The sequence below is a fragment of the Cyprinodon tularosa genome, unplaced genomic scaffold (assembly GCF_016077235.1).
Source record: "Cyprinodon tularosa strain WSP-4 unplaced genomic scaffold, ASM1607723v1 ctg123, whole genome shotgun sequence".
In the NCBI taxonomy this organism is placed as follows: domain Eukaryota; kingdom Metazoa; phylum Chordata; class Actinopteri; order Cyprinodontiformes; family Cyprinodontidae; genus Cyprinodon; species Cyprinodon tularosa.
In genome coordinates, this window is record NW_024038037.1 from 1,307,352 (window position 1) to 1,326,356 (window position 19,005).

A 19,005-nucleotide genomic window follows, 5' to 3' on the forward strand; every position below is an offset into this window, starting at 1 on the left:
GCATGGAGCCTCAGTGACGCAGAGAAACTATAACTTATTTCAAACAAATACCTCTGAGTGACGGATTTCAGTTCTTCCTCTTTTTGTCTTAAAGCAGATCTGTTGAGATTAGAAGGTAATCTGACTTTAAACTCAGATTATTTCTCAGCCGTCACACTCTGATCAGAACAATCAGGAGAAGCTCACTGACCTGACTTGATGAAGTTCTTCTTCCAGAGACGTCTTTGTTGTGATCAGCCTGGAAATCATTTGATCAGATTTATTCACAGAATCATTTTCCAATTATAGTTCTGTATCACTTCCCAATAAACCAAACTAAAACATTCCTTTAAATCCAAATCCTATCAAATTCATTCCTAGCTTCATTAAATCAATAGAAATAAACCATTTAGTGTGATCAGTACCTTTGACTGACTGACTTCAGTTCTTCATCTTTCCACCTCAGAGCAGATCTGTGTGTCAAAGTCTCAGATGTTATTTCAAATCCATAATCTCAGCCTCTGAGAGATTATTTCAAACATCTGAAACATTTTAATGACGACTGCATCCCTGATTTCCTGCTCAGACCTTCCCAACAAAAGCTCTCTGAGCATCAAACATCATCACAGCGTCTCTTCATCAAACCACATCTAACAAGCTGCAGCAGTTTCAGCAGACATGTAATCCTCAGATTAAATTGGATCTCTATCAGATTATTGTTGAGACCCTGGATGGACCACTTTAAGAGGTTGGGAATATTTCTGGTTACAGGAAACATGCTGGTTAATTAAAAAGATGACTTTAAACCCAAACAACCAGCAGTTACTGAGACCTACATTTTATTCTGGTCTAATCTGTAACATTTATGTTCAGTGTTTTTTTCCTACATCCCAGTGAAAATAAGTCCTTAAAGGAAGCAAATGAGTGAAATGATGTAAAAATATGGAAATCCATCAGAATTTCTCCATCGGTTCCATAAATCAGGAAATCTTACTTTGCTTCTTCCAGTTTCTGCTTCAGTAGGTTCTCAGTTTCTGTGTCTCTGGGAACAACCAGCTGTTGGGCCATTCTGTGATCAGAATCAGACCAGTCACCTTCAGGTTTTCACCAACTAAAAAAGGATTTAATGAATTTTAATTCAATGATAAATGTTTCTATTCTTCAGCACCTGTCTTTGAAGGAAGTCAGTTCTTGTTGCTTTCTGCTCAGAGCGGTTCTGTTGAGGGAAAATGCTTCATATTATTTGGGCTAAAATATTCACTAATCTTAAAGCAGCACTAAGTCATTTTCCAGTAGAGCGCCCCCTACAGGACATGATTAGTGACTCTCAGGCTGCAGCTTTGTTCTGTTAAACTGTTTTAATATTGTTTCAGTATTTTAATCCTTAAAAGGTAAACAGAATAATACGTACTGCGTCTCTATCAGCTTCTTCTTCATGTCTGTAAAACTGGTAGAAAGACAAACAGGGATTAAATATTAGAATAGATTAATAATCCCAATAAAAAGCTGATCAAAGCATTCAGTGAAATCTAACTCGCCTTTGATCATTAAGTCTCTTTGATGTTTGAATCTTACTAATAATCTGTTATTTTATCCTAAAAACTTACCGTTAACATAGAAACATAGAGACTCTTTTAGTCTTTAGGTTCATTTACAGAAATTAACCAAGAATAAATTAAATAATCTATGGAATTTTATTAACATTTAGATAAAATCAAAGTCAGATGAACTAAGCAAACTGTTTGGTGAACTTTTACACTGAGCTTTATAACATTTGGAGCTCAAACATGTTCTGTTAGCTTGTTGTGTGAAAAATACCTTTTATTAACTGATTCCAGTTCATCCTTCTGTTGTTTCAGCTCAGATCTGCAGAGTGAAGAAGAAAATGTATAAAATGTAAACTTTGACTTTAGAGAAGTAATAAATATGATGAATTATTAATGTGACTCTAAAGTTACAGAGTGCTTTGGTTGATTGCATGATGACCTCAACCCAGATCATCTAAATCATGTCAGAGTGACTCTATGAGCACAAAACAGACAAGATCTCTCTGGAAAAAGTCCAACACTAAGATGATCCTGTGAAACCAGGCCTGGATCATTAAAGGACTGTTAGCTATGTCAGCTAACAGCTGCTAATGTGTCTCAAACTGCTAAATAACTGCAAAAAATTTAATGATGAAAATACAGAGACACAAAAATACAGAAAAAATAAACAGTTGTAACAAAAATGCAGCAAAATCTACATCATGGAAGAACAGAAATGAGACAGAAGAAAATAAACAGTGAAATACTGACCTCATGTGATGAAGCTCATTTTCATGAGATTTCTCTGTTTCTCTCAGTCTGTGGTAAAAATACCAGAATAAAATCATTCATGACAGATTTAGGAGTAAAATCCCAGAACTGACAGATAAACAGAAACACTGTTGTGTCCAAGTGGATAATTTAAGGGAATATGGAAGCCCGTTTCTGCCACATGAAAATAAAAAATGCCAAATAGAAAGTCAAAATTATGAGTTTCAAAGTCATAATTATATGAGATATTCAACTTTCAAACTTTCTATCTCATAACTAAGACTTTATATTTGGCCTTTTTTTTATTTTAATGTGGTTTCTTTCCATATTTTACGTAAGAAACAACAAAACAAACAAACAAATATAGTTCGAAACAGCTTCTCAATTTATTTTCGTCTTAGAGAGTTCGCAATAGTCTAAGCAATAGTCTAAGCAATAGTCTAAGCAATAGTTTAAGCAATAGTCACCCTGTTTTGGACCAGCAGCGCCATAACAGCCTTAACAGCCTTAACAGAAATAATGCATATGAACTTATTTCAACATTTTGTTTATTTCTAAACAACTAAAACAGTCTGTTTTCAAAGGGAATGTGGTAAATGTGCAGTTTGAGAAGTAAATGTTTGATTGAGTCTGATTGAGTTTAAAAACCAAAGAACACAAACCTCATCTTCTGCAGCTCATTTTCATAAGAAGTTCTTGTTTCAGCCAGTCTGGGTTCAAATGTAATACATAGATTTTATTGTTAGATTCTAGAGTAAAATCAATAAATATGTAAAATATTTAACTTCTTCCTTCACGTTAATAAAGCCACCAAACTCTGAAAACAGAAATAAAACAAATATGACGTCTAATATGTTAGTCAATCTTTACTGAAACAATATTAGACTCAGATTTTAACCAGTTTCTGAATGACTTTCAGAGCAAAGTAGAAGAACTGATGTGTTTCTGATTGGTCACTTAAAGTTCAACCAAACATTCAGTATTTGTTTCAATCAGTCTGTTTAAAGCCTGATCTGTGAAATGTGATCAGAACATGTGTCCTGCAGTAAAAATAACAACATCTCTTATATTATGAACCTCAGTCAGCCTCCTGCACCATTGTGTGAACTTGTTACCTTAGAAATACATCATATAGAACAGTAATGAGTTCTATCAGAAATACCTTTTAGCAGATGATTTCATTTCTTTTTCTTTTTGTTTGAGATCAGATCTGTAAAGATAGAAAGGAATTGAATTAAAATAACCAGTTATGTTCAAACCAAACATTAATCCACCTTCCAGTCTCCAGTAGCCTTCAGATTGATCCCTTTGCACAACCTGAGCTCCATCTATTCACATCTTCCTCATTAATAAATGTTTAAACTTAGTATACATTACTTCTCGTCCCACTAGATTATTTCTAGGTTAGATTTTACCCTCAAGGTTCAACAATGTACCCATCAGCTACATCTTGAATAGAAAACATGTAGAAAAAAAACAAAGAGATAAACTTACGTGATGCCATGAAGCTCATTTTCATGTGATTTCTCTGTTTCTCTCAGTCTGTGGTAAAAATACCAGAATTAAACTATTTATAACAGATTTAGGAATAAAATCCCAGAATTGATAACTGAACAGAAACACTCAGAATAACAATATTTAAACTGTAATCTGCTCTTTTAGATTATGGGATCAATACCTTTGATTGACTGATTTCAATTCTTCTTCTTTGTTTCTGAGATCAGATCTATAGAGGGGAAAATTAAGATAAATTAATCAAACTGTTTTCAAAGGGAATGTGGTAAATGTGCAGTTTGCTTTGATTACAGAAATGCTGCTGGTGTTTATGTCATGATCTTGGCACTGATGACTGGCTTAATTATTAATTTTATTCACCTGTCCAACTCTGCCTGGTTTCTCATTTCTGCTCATCTGATCCACCTGCTCCTGCCTCTATTTAAGGCGCCTGCATCCAGTTATCAGGACAGATCATCTTGTTCTCTCCAGCCAGTGGTGAGAGTGTTTTTAGCCTGCCTTATTGTTTCTGATTACCAGATCCCGACCGGTTCGACCTCTCAACCACTCAGCCTGCCTGTTACCATCTGATCTGTTTGCCTGACCTGGCTTCTGACTCCTGCATGTTGTCCAGGGGTGCAGCACCTGGGACACTCTGGGCAGCGCCCGGCGCATCTTGTTGGCAGCCCTACGGCTGGATCCTGCCTGCTTCTCTGTCCAGAGAAGAAGGTTAGTGACTCACAGGGATTATCACCCTCTGTCAGATTATCGCGTTCGCTAACCTGTGTTTCCTCTCAGGGTGATAGAAGCCCTAGCGCCTGCAACAACAGATCTGTTTTTGAATGCTTATGAATTATCCCACTGTCTGTCTTGCCTTGAATACTGGGTTGTTACAGTGTAGACTTATTAAGACAGAAACCATATTTCTTTAAAAGATCTTTTGTCATTGAAATATAAAAGTTTTCAATGAAGTTGGCAGATGTTCCTGCCTCTTTCTCTTGCAGTTGAGGAGAAGAGCCTTTAGAATAAAGATCGATCCCAAACATATCTGTGAAGATTCTCAGTCATCCAGGTCCTGGTCAAGCTTGGAAAGTTCAGGTTAGGCAACTAGAGGTGACGTTTTCTAGTAAGCTTGGATGAGAGAAGAAACGTCATCTAGAAAACTTCACCTCCAGTTGCCTAAACTGAACTTTCCAAGCTTGATCCCAAACCTTTCGTTGTCAGAAGATAGAAGATTTTCTGTGTTTTAAGCTTGTGGCCTGGAGCACAGAGAGATCCAGGAAGGGCTGCAGGAGGGTTTATTCTTTGTTTGTTTGCTAGATGAGTTGTTGAGCTGTGTGTCAGTGATTGGTTTCACAGGCAGAGTTGCATCAGTTATGGGATTTTAAAGGCTACCAAGTATTTTTCACCACAGCTATTTTCTGCTGCTCTAATTTTTTTCTCTTTGCAGCATTTTTCGGTTGCATTTATTTTTCTTCTTTATGTGTTCTGGAGTTTTCATCATTCATGTGTTTGCAGTAAGCTGCACAGCAGAGCACTTTGTAGCCATGCAGAGAAAAAGTCCTGAGTTTGATTCCCGGCTCAGGGTCTTTCAGCATGGAGTTAGCATGTTCTCCCTGTGCATCAATGGGTTCTCTCTGGGTACTCTGGCTTCCCCCCACAGTCTAATAACGACTGTTAGGTTAATTGTTGTCTCTAAATTGCCCTTAGGTGTGAATGTTGTATATCTCTGCCCTCCAATAGACTGGTGACCAGTCCAAGTTTGACCCCATCTTTGACCCACAGACTACAGGAGAAAGGCAGCAGCCCCACAGTGACCCTGATGGATCAGTGGAAAAAGATGGATGGATGTTTGAAGCTCTTTGCTGCTTGTGGTCTATTTTTCTGAGACTTTGAACCTTTTGTCTACCAAACAAAGATCCTCCACATGTCAGTAATTATTTAGTGACTGGATCATTGGAAAACTGACTGTAAAAAATACTGACCTGATTTGATGGAGCTCATTTTCTAGAGAAGTCTTTGCTTCAGTCAGTCTGAGTTAAAGATAGAACAGATTATTTCCTTTACAACAGATTCTGCAGGAACATCAGAGGACCTTCAATGGATTGAACCTTTTATATAACAACTAACTAGGAAAACTGTTTGTTGTTGATTCATAACATCAAGAGCTGAGACACGTTCTGTTAGCTTGCTGTGTGAACAATACCTTTTATTAACTGATTCTAGATGTTCTTCCTTTTGTTTAAAGGCAGATCTGCAGCGGAAAGAAGAAAAGAAATGAACCCTGGATCATTGAGGTCCTCCAAGCTCATCATGGTGACGCTGACCAACTTCTACTTTGGTTCAAGATTTCTTACTGATTTGTGCAAATTGGATGAAGGTTAGCCAAGCCACATTAGCTAACAGATGCTAATGAGATCCAAATGGTGAAATGCACTACAAACGCCTTAATGATGCAAATATTAAAACACAAAATAAACTAAAGCAACAACAAATAAAAACTAAATGCTGCAAAAACAGAAAATAGAAGCAAAAGAAAAACTACAAAAATTAGCAGCAAACTGAAAAAGGCTGCAAACTGAAGAGCAACAGACCAAAAGGGAGAGTCAGCATATTTATCTATGATGTTGCTGTAAAACATAATGACCAAGGGTTTAAAAACATAAAGAAAAATGAAGCTGTTTTGTTCCCACCAACTATATTCTTAGCATCCTGTTAACGTCTCACTGAGGATCTGGCTCCATCAGACTCAGCTCTCTGTTCCTCACTGTGGATGAACTTTGCAGCTCTTCTTCACTTTCTCTTGGGATTTTCGTAACATTTTCTCTTGAAACTTTTTTCTGTTCAATCTATTTTTATGTGTTTAGTTTATTTTGTCATTTATATTTATACAGCTTGCTTGTTTTTTTGTGTTCATTTGATCATTTGCTGTGTGTTTGCAGCAGTCAGGCACCAATCAAAGCAACATTTCAGTAATTATTCTGACTGAGTGATAAAATAATCAGCTGTAAAATACTGACCTCTTTTGATGGAGCTCATTTTTATGTGATTTCTCTGTTTCATTCAGCCTGTTGTAAAGATACCAGAATTTTATATATATATATATAATTATAACAGATTTAGATTATAATCCCAGATTAACAACCAAATTTAAACTGTAATCTGTTCTTTCAGGCTGTGGGATCAACACCTTTGATTGACTGACTTCAGTTCTTCTTCTTTGTTTCTGAGATCAAATCTGGGGGGAAAATGAAGCAGAATAAACTAAACTCTATTTTCAGAGGGAGTGTGATAAATGCAAAGGTTCTGCAACTTAGTGAAACGTTTTATCATCCTGATGTAAACATCATGGAAGTTTCTCCAGTCTGGGACCAGATGTTTCAGTTATTGTCTCAAGTAAACAGAGAAAATTACCTCATCTGCTGGAGCTCATTTTCATACGAAGTCTTTATCTCATCCAGTCTGATTGAAATAAAACAGATAAAAAGTTACCTTCAGATTGCAGCTTTAGCATAACCTGATGTGATCCGTATAACATATTGCTGTAAAGTTAATTCCCTTAGTGCAGTTTTTTAAGGTTTCATTATAGGACATTTTCTAACCAATTTTAATAATAAACGGAACATTGAGATTAAGTTCAGTAAAACGGCTGCAGTGGTCTATTAATTAGCCTAGCAGAGGACACCTACTCCTTTATCCATTCAGATTTCCTTGCTCCTCTTAGCTTTAAATTCAAGTCACTCATGTTCTTAGAAAGGCTCTGTTCTAACATCAACAGGTCGATTCTCACTATGAAGCCTGATGACTTTGTGTGACTCTCTTCTTCTGCGAAAGCCATCAATGCTTTATGTTATACCTGACTGGCTGACTCTCTAGCAGTGTTGGGAGTAGTGGCGTTATATTGTCTTTAGTGGCAGCCTAGTGGTTCTGAGTTAAAGCCCCACCCCACGGACTGCCACTCTGGGTCCCTGAGCAAGACCCTTATCTCCACACTGCTCCCCAGGCGCCCCACAATGGCAGCCCACTGCTCCCCAAGGGGATGGGTTAAATGCAGAGTTAATTTTGTTGCTCTGTACTTCTGACAGTGGAATTACAATAAAAGACTGGAAAAAAGAAAGTTACATAATAAGGGCCTAAGTAACTGTGTTAGTTTTTCATTAAAAGAGTCATTGAATAAATTATTTTTTAACATGTTAGTAATGATGTTACATTTCTTGCAATCTGACACAAGGTGTTACTTCAACTCCTTCAGTCAAAGAAACTCCTACTGTGTGCAGCAGGGAGAATGATTCCTGCAGGGTGAGATAGCTGCAGGTGAGGCCGACTGGCTGAGGAGCCTCAGCGTTTGCAGATGTTCAGCCTTAAACAGACTGAAAGCAGAGCCACTGATTCTGCATTACTGAAGAAAACGCTCTGGAGTCAAAGGCTAAACCTTCCTGTGCTTTACTCATTATCAATAAAAACTTTGCTGTCGGTTAGAAGCATTTCTAATGCAAACAATACTTTGTTGGGGAAATAACTAGTTTATTGGTTTTTCAAAGTAATGTTCCCAGCACTGTTTTCTCTGTGTTCCTGTCAGCTGAGTTTATGACATGTATGTAAACAAACACATAAACTTAACTGATATAATGAAGCTCATTTTCATGTGATTTCTCTGTTTCTTAAAAATACCAGAATAAAAACTATCCTACAGATTTAGGAGTAAAATTCCAGAACTCATAAATAAAAAGAGACTCAGAATAGTGATATTTAACTGGAGCTCATGACGTAGATTGACTGAAAGAATTTCTATTCCAGTAGTTCACTCTGATGGCATCCAAAAGCTTCCTGAACAAATGACGGTGCCTCGGTAGCTTATTGCAGTTTAGTTGCGTCTTAAACTTTGTTTTAGCTCCATCAGTTTGAAAAAAAATATAGGATCAAATAATCCTAAATTATGGTTGATAGCCTTACAGATAATTCATGATTTTCCACTGAGGATTGTTACCATAAAGTATTTAATCTGGACACCCGGAATTATAATGTTAGCTATAATGTGCTGCTGTGGTGTAAGCAATACCTCTGATGAAGGGATTTCACTTCCTTGTCTTTTTCCCTGAGAGCAGATCTTAAGAGAAGATATTAAGCACAGAATAAAATATCAAGGTCAGCATAATCCAGATTAATCATGAGGTCATTGATCTTGACTCAATATCCGAATCTGTCAGGATTTGTTTGTGGATTGAGGACCCAAAAGCAGAGGCAGGCAGGAAGAGGTGAATTTATAGTTGATTTAATGAGGAGTTGAGAAAACAGTCTAAAAGTCTAAAACAAACAAAAAACCAAGAGTCCAAAAATTCAAAATTAAAAACATGAAAAAATAAGCAGAAAACAAACCAGAAAACTATGGAGACATCAGGGGAATCAAAACTCAAGGAGGAAGGCTCAGAGAGACAAAGTTGGAGCAAGAGAGACAAAGTTAGACAAGGACCCAGCAAACAAGAACTGAAGAGGGAGAGCATTTAAAGGAGACTGAGACAAAGAGAAGACTAATGAGCAGATTGGGATCAGGTGAGCACAGAGCAGGAGAGGAAAAGAGCTAGGGAAAAAGGAGAACACAAGAGGGCAGCAGAGAGGAACAAATAAAATACCTAGAAAGCTGAAGATAACCAGAAAACACAACAAAATAAGAATCAAACCACTAACAATATAAAACATGGAGCAAAGTAAAACTGAAAAGAAAAACATAACAGAACCAAGACTGAAACAGTAACTAAGAATAAAGCAGAGAACACAGCAAGATAAACATAAAACCACTAAAACTAGAAAACAAGGAGTAAAGTAAAACTGAACACTAAAAAGAAAATATAAAAGAACCAAGACTAGGACAGTAACTGAGAAAAAACAACAAAGAACACAATAAACAAAGAATTAAACCATAAAAACTAGGGTTAGGGTTAGGAAAAACATGACAGAAACAGAAACCTGACAGAATCAAACTGATGTCTTCTTCAAACAGAGGATTCACTAATTACTTCAGTTTATTCAGATCTTCTTCCAGAGCTGCTTTTGATGCAGTTAGCCTGTTAAATAACAACATTCTATATTAACATTCCATATTAATCTAACCAGGAAAGTATTTTCTCAGATTAGAGATTCATTTATAGTCATTTTATTCATGATCAATGGTTTTATCCCTATTAACACCATTCTAATGAAGTGATTTCTTTCATACCTCTGATTGGCTGATTCCAGGTCGTCTTTCTCTCTGAGAGTAGATCTGAAGAGGAAAATGAAAACTAATCATAAATCTCTAAGTATTGAGATTGAAAGTGAGAAATAACTGTTTCTCACTTTTAGGTGAATCCATTTGGTTTCATTATAAAGCTTTAATATCAGATAGAGCCAGTTTGTTTCATTTTCTTATTCTCATTGATTATAAACCAGAGTCTTTATCTTCCACAACCTGTAACCATTAAAATGATCTTCAGACTGATGCTCCATGAAAATCAGACTGAAAAATACTCACCTTACATGATGAATTTCATTGGCGTGGAAAACATTGGCAGCATCCGCTCTGTTAAAAGCAGATTATGCAGTAAGAAACTAAAATCTTCTGGGTTTTATGGTGGAATGTGAAGGATACCTTTGTCTGAGTGAGGTCAGCTCTATGTCCTTCTCTGTTATCACTGAACTGGAGGGTTGGAATAAAGGAAGAGACAGAAAAATGGGACCTTTATCTTATAAAACCATGTTTTTTACCTTTAAGTAAATTTTAATCAGCAGTAGTTCACATTGGATAAACTGCACTGCTTGTATCTGTACAGTCTGATAATTAAAGTTCAATTCTTGTGCTTCATTAATGAACATACTTACACTGCCTGCTTAAGATCCTTTTCATGAGACTTCAATCTATTAAAAATAAAATTATAAAACCTTTAACATTTCGAACATCAACACATCAGGAATAAAAACACTTTCTGATCATTTTCCTTTTATAATACAACCAACAGGACCTGCTAGCTGCTGCTGAGCTCAGAGCATTGATCTGATGAGAAACTTGTTTAAACTTCACCTTTCTTTAAGGATGTTCACTTCTTCCTCTTTTTTTATTAAATCACATCTGCAGCACAACAAAGGAAATGTTGTTTTATGTATTTTCTTTGATTTAAAAATAAGAGTTGGATCCATTTCCCATACATACCTCATCTGATAGAATTCATTTCCGTATGAAATCTTGGGTTCAGCCTTTCTGTGAATCAAAATACTTTGAATTAGAACCATTTGGATCCGACTCAAACATCTGCGTACGTTTAACCCAGGTTCTCTGGGTGGATTAAAAGGTCTCCACTCTACAGATTTAATACGTTCGAGTTCTGAACCCATCATGAATCTGATGGAACTAATCTTTAAAACTAGACTTTAACTGTGGAGGAAAGAGTCGCTTCTATTTCTCCTGTCAGTGTTTGTTTCAGTGGTGCCTTAAAAAGCTACATGATGCGTTCCCATAACGCCTTCCTGATTTTACCGACATTAATCACCTTTAAAACCTGGTTCATTATAAAGCGTTGAGAAATAAATAAAAATGTCCTTTGTCGGTTCTCCATCTGTTTGTACCAAAATATCTATGTTTTTTTTCTGAAAGACAAATTTGAAGTTTTTCATGAAAATGAGCAGAACTGCTGGAATCTTTCTAAAGTTATTTTTCTATTTAAGGACAAACTACAGAAAATGTATTTTAGAATACAGACCTTTAAACAGTTTGTTATAAAATTGAGCAAACTAAACACTTTGCTGTCAGATCACTGATATCGTCTCTTATTCTCCACATCAGCAGGAAAACCTGGATAGAAAACTCAGATCAGAATAGATTTAATCTTAAATCAGGCTAAATTCTGGCTGCTGGGAATAAAACCATCAGCTTATTTCTTCTTTCTAGAAAGAGCTGAATAGAAAATCTTAAAGTTATTTTACCATAGCATCTTTATCTGTAAAGCACTTTAAAATGAACCAGGGTTCACACAGAGATACATATAGCAGATCAAAGGAGACAGGTTTAAAAAAGAACATTAAAATACATCCTAAGGCAAATTGAAATGAGTCTCATTCACAAATGAAAGAAGGAATGAAAGACATTAGTAAAGTAAATTGGTTGAAAAGACGACATGATTTATGTCCAAACAACGTCTACATTTGGTTAAAAAGTGAAAAGCTAAAGCCTTAATTTTCAGAACAGTCCAAATGTGATCAGATTGACTGACATTAAAAGACGGATCGGTTTAAACACCAACCTGGCCTGATGGAGTTTATCCTGGGTCTCAGTCAGGCTGGATTAGAAAGAAAACGGATTAAAAAGCCTTTAAAGGGAATATTCTGGAGAAAAAAAAAACTTGCAAAAACAGAACCAGAAATCTGTTATTCATCATTAAGACTTTTTTGGAAACATAATTAGTCTGTCAGCTTGTTGAGTGAACGGCACCGTTTAGTGACTGAGGTCAGTTCTTTGTCCTTCTGCTGTAGAAATGATCTGGAAACAGAACAGGAGTTGAAACTCAGAAACTGTTGGATCCTCACATTAAAAATGGTTTAAAATTATTCCAGACAAACTTTAGACTTTTATTCTCCTCCTCATTAAAACATTGTCTGATCAGTTAATTGAAGTCAGGCCCCCCTTTGTAGCTAAAACAGCTTCAGCTCTTCTAGGAAGGCTGTCCACATGTTTAGGAGTGTTTATGGGAATGTTTGACCATTCTTCTAGAAATGCATTTCCCAAAGGTCGGGGGTTGAGGTCAGGACTCTAAGCTAGTCAGGTTCATCCTCACCAGACATCCATGTCTTTATGGACCTAGCTTTGTGTTCTGGTTCACAGTCATGCTGGAAGAGGAAGAGTCCAGATCCAAACTGTTTCCTTAAAGTTGGGAGCTTGGAATTGTCCAAAATGTCTTTAAACATCCCAAGGAGCGCTGTGCAAACCATGATACTGAAATGGAAGGAGTATCAGACCTAGGGCTGCAACAACGAATCGATAAAATCGATAAAAATCGACTTTTAAAAGCGTTGGCAACGAATTTCATCATCGATTAGTTGTGTCGCGCGATTAATGCGTCATCCGCCGCCGTCGTCATCACATCCACTTGACTGAAACGGGGGAAGAAAAAAAACATACGGCAGCGCTGCAGGTGCAGTGTTGCCAACTCAGCGACTTTGTCGCTATATTTAGCGACTTTTCAGACCCCTCCAGCGACTATTTTTCAAAAAAGCGACTAGCGACAAATCTGGCGACTTTTTACGGTGTCACTGTCGGCTTTTGGAGACTCTTACGTGAAAGCATGTATCGTTCCTCCAGCGGCAGCTGCTGCCGTGGGGCGCCTCCCCCATCCCAACCCCGTCCAGACTGCAACTGAGGCGCAAATTGATCACAGTAATTAAAATAGCCTGCGCTTTGTAAAGTGAAAAAAAGTCGTAACATGCAACTTTTGTAAAAACAAATGAACATGGCGCGGAAGCACCACTGTTATGACGCAGCACCTGAAAAGAAAACACGCTGGAGCCTTCGATGGCAGTGAAGAGAGCTGATCAGCAGGGTGAGCGGCCATGTTTGTTTGGTTTTAAAGTGGGGAAACGTAACGTTAGTTTCTCAGGTCGCTCATCTGATGCTTTCCTTACCGTGTTAGTAGGTTACAGACAGGGATAAGGTTGGCTACTTATTTTACTTTTAATTTCATTTGAATTAGCTTAAGCAGCGTTTATATTTTCTTTATAAATAAACTTGTAAATTATGAGGGCAAGGCTTTTAAAGTTTAAATCTTCTGGCAAAGATAAAGTAAAGAAGATCCTGCAATTTATGGAAGTAAAGCAGAATAAAATCCAGCAAGATCAGTAATATGTCAATTAATTATCTGCCACATTCCCATGTAAATATCTGTCTTTGGAGGATGTGTTTTTTAGCACCCCTAGTTCTCTCATTTTTATTCCAAATACAATTTATAATTTGAATCACAGGCTATTTTTATCTCTATGGTTCAGTATTTTCTCAAGTAGCAACTTTAACTGCTATACTTTCCTGTCTTAAAAGGCAGAACTCTTCTAGTCTAAAAAACCTCATTTGTTGAAATGGGGGGGCCTATTGTTTGAACCCCTTAGGGGCTTTTAAAAACAAAAATGTTTTTTTTTTTTGCGCTTTATGAAACAAAGTAGCCTATATTTTGTGGATGTACAGCTACATTTCTCATGTAAGTTTGCGTAGTTTTAACACAAACATTTATTTTTCATATAGCACCAGTACAGTTAATGAGCAACCTGTACCTGTGTGCTTGTTTGTTCTGTCTAAAATGTTTATTTTGGAATAAAGAGGTTAATATAAAAAATATTTTTTGTCCGATTCATTGATTAATCTAAAAAAAATAATGGGCCGATTCATCGATTTTTGAAATAATCGTTAGTTGCAGCCCTAATCAGACCACTGCAGATCTACTAAGACCCGGCCGTCCCTCTAACAAGGAGAAGACTGATCAGAGATGCAGCCAAGAGGCTCACGATCCTCTGGATGAACTGCAGAGATCTACAGCTGAGGTGGGAGAATCTGTCCATACAGCAGCAATCAGTCATATACTGCACACATCTGGCCTTTATGGAAGAAAGCCGTTTCTAAAAGAGATCCATAAATAATAAAGTTTAAGTGTCTCAATGTTCTAAATTGATAGAGACAAACCCCAAGTGACCTGCAGCTGTAATCACCGTAAAAGGTGGCGCTACAAAGTATTGACTCAAGGGGGCTAAATGATTTTGTACATAAAATTTCTCAGTTGCTCCGTTCAAAATCCTAGGACGCGTCCTTAGAAGGCCAGATTCGAAGGACGATTACGTCATAATGCGGCGCCGAGGCCTGGTCGGATTCCAAGAGTCCTCGTTATGCGGCCTTAAAATGCGTCCTTCTTTTTGCCCGATTTGAAGGATGGGTCCGATGTATCCTCGGTATCCTTGGTTTACCCAGGATTCATTGCGAGACCAAGCAAGCCACGATCAGAGGAAAGGTTACCTCCCGCCGAACAGTGGTGAAAATTGGAAGTTTCTGTTTAAACACCAACCTGGCCAGTTTCTTCATGGCTGAGTTGCTTCCGTTTCCAAACAGTTTCCATTTTCTGATGTTACAGCTGACTGTGGAATATTTAGCACTGAGGAAATTTCCCGTCTGGATTTGTTGCACTTGTGGCCTCCTATCAAAGCTCCATGCTGGAATCCACTGAATTCCTGAGTGTGATGCATTCTCTCACTAATGATTTTATACACCTGTGGCCATGAAGCGATGGAACACCTGATTCCAGTCATTTGGATCGGTGAGCAGATACTTTTGGTGATATGGTGTACGAACAAAAAAACTGAGCTCAGGTCCTCTAGCAGAGCCCTGGGAGTTTGAGGGTTCCTCTGAGTATCATAGCTGTTCATAGAGCTGCTCATTTCTGGACTGAGGTCTCTGATGTTTGTCCAGGTATCTGTTGAAGCCATTTCTCTGGTATGGGGGTTTCTGCCCCCACATAAACATCTCTGAGTGCTACGCTAACAGACAGGACACAATGAGAAATAAAAAAGAAACAGGTCTGTTTAAACACCAACCTGGCCTGGTGGAGTTCATCCTGTGTCTCCGTCAGGCTGGTTTAAAAAGACAACAGATTAAAAACACTTTAAAGCAAATTACCTTTAATAGTTTCTGTGTCAACAGAACCAGAAATCTGTTATTCATCTTTAAAACAAAAAGCTTTGAAGCATAATTAGTCTGTCAGCTTGTTGAGTGAACGGTACCGTTTAGTGACTGAGGTCAGTTCTTTGTCCTTCTGCTGTAGAGATGATCTGGAAACAGAACAGGAGTTGAAACTCAGAAACTGTTGGATCCTCACATTAAAAAGGTTTGCATCTATTCCTGTATAACATTTTATAGTTTAATGACATTTTTAGATGATTTCATATAAAGAATCAGTTCCAGAGAAACACTGACCGGGCCTTGTTGAGTTCATCTTGGGTTTCATTTAGGCTGGAATAAAAACAGATCTGATTGAAATCCTTCACAACACAGATTGTGCCATAAATACCTTAAATGTCTTTCATAGTCTCTATGTGACCAATATATGAGCTTTAGGATAAAATAAGACATTCTTTGACCTGACATGTGGTCTGTCAGCTGGTTGTGTGAACAGTACCGTTTAGTGACAGAGATCAGCTCCTCTTTCTGCTCTACTACCGCCCTGCAGAATAAAGAAAAAACATCCTTAGTTGTTTCTCAGTAAAGCTTGGAGTTTAAATTTGAGAAAATAATGTTTATATTTTTGAAAATTATACATAGAATGAGATTGAAAAAAAACCCAGTTCAATACCCTTAACAGAGTCTGCAGTGAAATGACTGAATGTCTAAAGAAAACACTGAAGTAAAACTTATTGGACAGCTCAGCTAATTGACCAATCAGGCTCTAAATCTGGGTGCAGCGATGGACTCAGACCTGAACCTCCAGAGGCTCAGAGAAACAGGAACAAAGACGACCTTCTATCATCTAAAGAACGTCACTCAGGTCAACCGGATCAGAACCAGAACCAAACATGGAGCAGCAGCTTTTAGTTCTTCAGCTCCACTGATCATAAACTGGAGGAAAACTGTAAAAACATGAAACCCTGTAGAGCTTTAAACCCAGATTAAAAACTAATTAGTTTAGCCTTTGACTGTGCTAGCTAAACATAGTTTAAGTTCAACTCTATTTCATTTTATTATTCATTTGTTTTCTCTTGAATTATTTATTATCATAAATATTTCATTACCTCTATGCAACTTTAATTTCCTTTGTTTTCCTGTGATGTTTTTATCTGTTCAGCACTTTATCAGTTTTCTTCTATTGAAATATGCTATAAAATATTCTTGCCTTTCTATATGTTAAATATCAGCTTGTTTTATAAACATTAACTCAACCAACTGATTCTAAATTATTTTTTCTGTTCTAGATCATTTCTGGAGAATCTGAGAAAAATAATCTAACTGGATCAAATTATCATAAAAAATTTTAAACTGTAAATCTGAAGTTTTCAAAGTTTGGTTTCATGTCTAACTTTTCTATTTTATTTCTCTAATGAGGTTATTTATTGATCAGCAGGTTTAGCAGGTCATAGAAAGATGGATCCAGTCAAACACTGACCTGGTCTGACGAAGTTCATCCGCTCGTTCATTGAGGCTGATTCAGAAAATAAAGCAGCATTAAAAAAGAAAATCAGAAATAAAACATTTTATTCAGTAAAGTTAGAAAATGTTTCAGTTGTTGAACTTTTATCATCCCTTCAGGTTTGGTTTCTTATTCAAACAGATAAAAGCTGCTCCACGTTCCACCAGGAGGCAAAGTCACAGAAAGGATAATTCCTCATTAATCTGGGACTTTGTGTTTTCAGATATTTATGACAATAAAATCACAAATGTTTCAATGTTTTTCATTTTTAGGTACAGCACCTTTGATGGACTGATGGATCCTCCTCTGGTTCTCCTCCTGAACAGCTGTAGTGGAAAAGATGAAGACCATGAGACCATTTCTAAGAACTCAAATATAATCTGAGAAGAAAATGACATATTTCATCCACAGTCCTCTGTTTCCTCTCCAATCATAGGATTATAATCTATTTTACTGATTAATTAAAGCTCTGGGGCACCATGTTTAATGTGGAGTTTGTCCTTTATCTGCACTAAAGTTTAATGGATCCTCTCTGTCGCTACATTCAGGCTCAGTAGGAGAAATTGCTGCAAATTCAACAACAAGCAACCGTCTGCTGCTGCTGGAAGAATAATGGAGCTGTGGACTGTCTGCAGCCACTGACGCCTAAAGACAGACAATCTTAGCCGACTAGCAGATCCAGACACACTATCAGCACACAGAGCTGGTGGCTGAGGGAGCAATGAAGTGGGATTAAGCTTTGAATCTCAGGATAGATGGAATGCTTTTTAATCCAGAATGGCTTCAAATCAGTCAAACATCTGCACCTTTTTGCTTTTCTTCCATAACTGTGACGTGTGGCAGGAAGTTTACCAAGCTACCATATTCTGATGCATAGTATCACATGGTTAGTATGTCCACCATATTGGTGCAGCTGCAGACCATGATTAAAGATCTGATGCCCTCCCAGTGCTGCAGGGACAGACTCCAGTTCTCCGTTTGTCTGAACCAGTTTGACCAGTTTCAGAGAAATGGAGCCTCAGCGTTCAAATCCATGTTTAACTTTAGCTCCATGTGACCAGCAGAGGTCGCTGTTGTTCAAATGGATCAACCTTGTAGTTCTGATGTTCTGCTGATCAGGTTTTAATGTCTCATTCTAAAATCCAGATTTATCTAAAACTCTTTAAACATTTATGAACATGGAGAAAAATAAAAAAGACAGAGTCCTCCCTCTGAGTTTGTAAACCAACTGAACAAAACATGATTTTACTGAAATCATTTGTTCAAATGGTGCTGCATTGATTTACAGTGAACATTTGAACCCTTAACCTGACACTGGCGTGTTATAGAGTCCCACACTCAGAGGACGCCGTGGTGATTCTCACACTGAGAATCACACAGGACTGATTTAGATTTGTTAAACTGTTAAACTTCTATCCAACAGCTATAAATCACTAAAACTTTCATCCATTAATTAAAACTAATAATCTAGTGGACGATGGTGTCCCTTACCAGGCCCCCATAGTGATATTTCTGGTTGGAACCATCCGGCTGCATCGGCATGTAGGAAACACAGCGTACTCTGATTACTGTTCACTATCTCTTCACTTTTTGCCACCAGGACTAACCTGACTAGTTTCAGGAATGTGTGACTGATTCATGGCAGAGGCAGGCTTTGGCACCGTACCAGGAAGACGAGAACCAGAGAGATCTGAAACAAGGCAACAGATCCAGCTATAGATCAGAGCTTGAAATCATCCAGTCATTAATAAAACTCAAACTTCTCAGTGTTACAAAAAAGTTCTAAAACATATGAAGGTTATAAAGCAATGAATGAAAGAGATCTTCTACATGAGATGAATATTTGTTGCTATGCATCATCTGTTCAGCTCTAATTGGCAGAGGGAGTTGTTTGCATCGGCCATTTGTCATTTTTCCAACGATCACAAGATGTCCCTCTTTCTTCATTTAAACAAGTCATCAAATCTACAGTTTATTACTCATCGGAGGCCATTTTGTATTCAGTGAGAAACTGATCATTGATACAAGCAGAAAGGCCTGGTTGGGATCCAAACCAA

General features: G+C 37.4%; 1 protein-coding gene and 1 long non-coding RNA gene across 2 annotated transcripts; both read right to left on the reverse strand.

The window, feature by feature from the left end:
- Positions 1-3,428: 3,428 nt before the first annotated feature.
- Positions 3,429-11,199, reverse strand: LOC119777386 (paramyosin-like). The gene is made up of 15 exons (XM_038276241.1): positions 10,954-11,199; positions 10,825-10,872; positions 10,626-10,661; positions 10,396-10,443; positions 10,279-10,326; positions 9,985-10,029; positions 9,785-9,832; positions 8,830-8,877; positions 7,185-7,232; positions 6,961-7,008; positions 5,977-6,024; positions 5,756-5,803; positions 3,955-4,002; positions 3,771-3,818; positions 3,429-3,486 (listed from the first exon to the last, which is right to left on the reverse strand). Exons 1-15 carry the CDS (start codon positions 11,136-11,138, stop codon positions 3,429-3,431), a joined length of 852 nt encoding a protein of 283 aa, XP_038132169.1. The 5' UTR covers positions 11,139-11,199.
- A 4,349-nt stretch (positions 11,200-15,548) lies between these two features.
- On the reverse strand, positions 15,549-16,962 carry LOC119777379. Its single transcript, XR_005279908.1, has 4 exons — positions 16,925-16,962; positions 15,944-15,988; positions 15,742-15,777; positions 15,549-15,596 (listed from the first exon to the last, which is right to left on the reverse strand). It is a non-coding gene; the product is annotated as an uncharacterized LOC119777379 (long non-coding RNA).
- Positions 16,963-19,005: the final 2,043 nt, after the last annotated feature.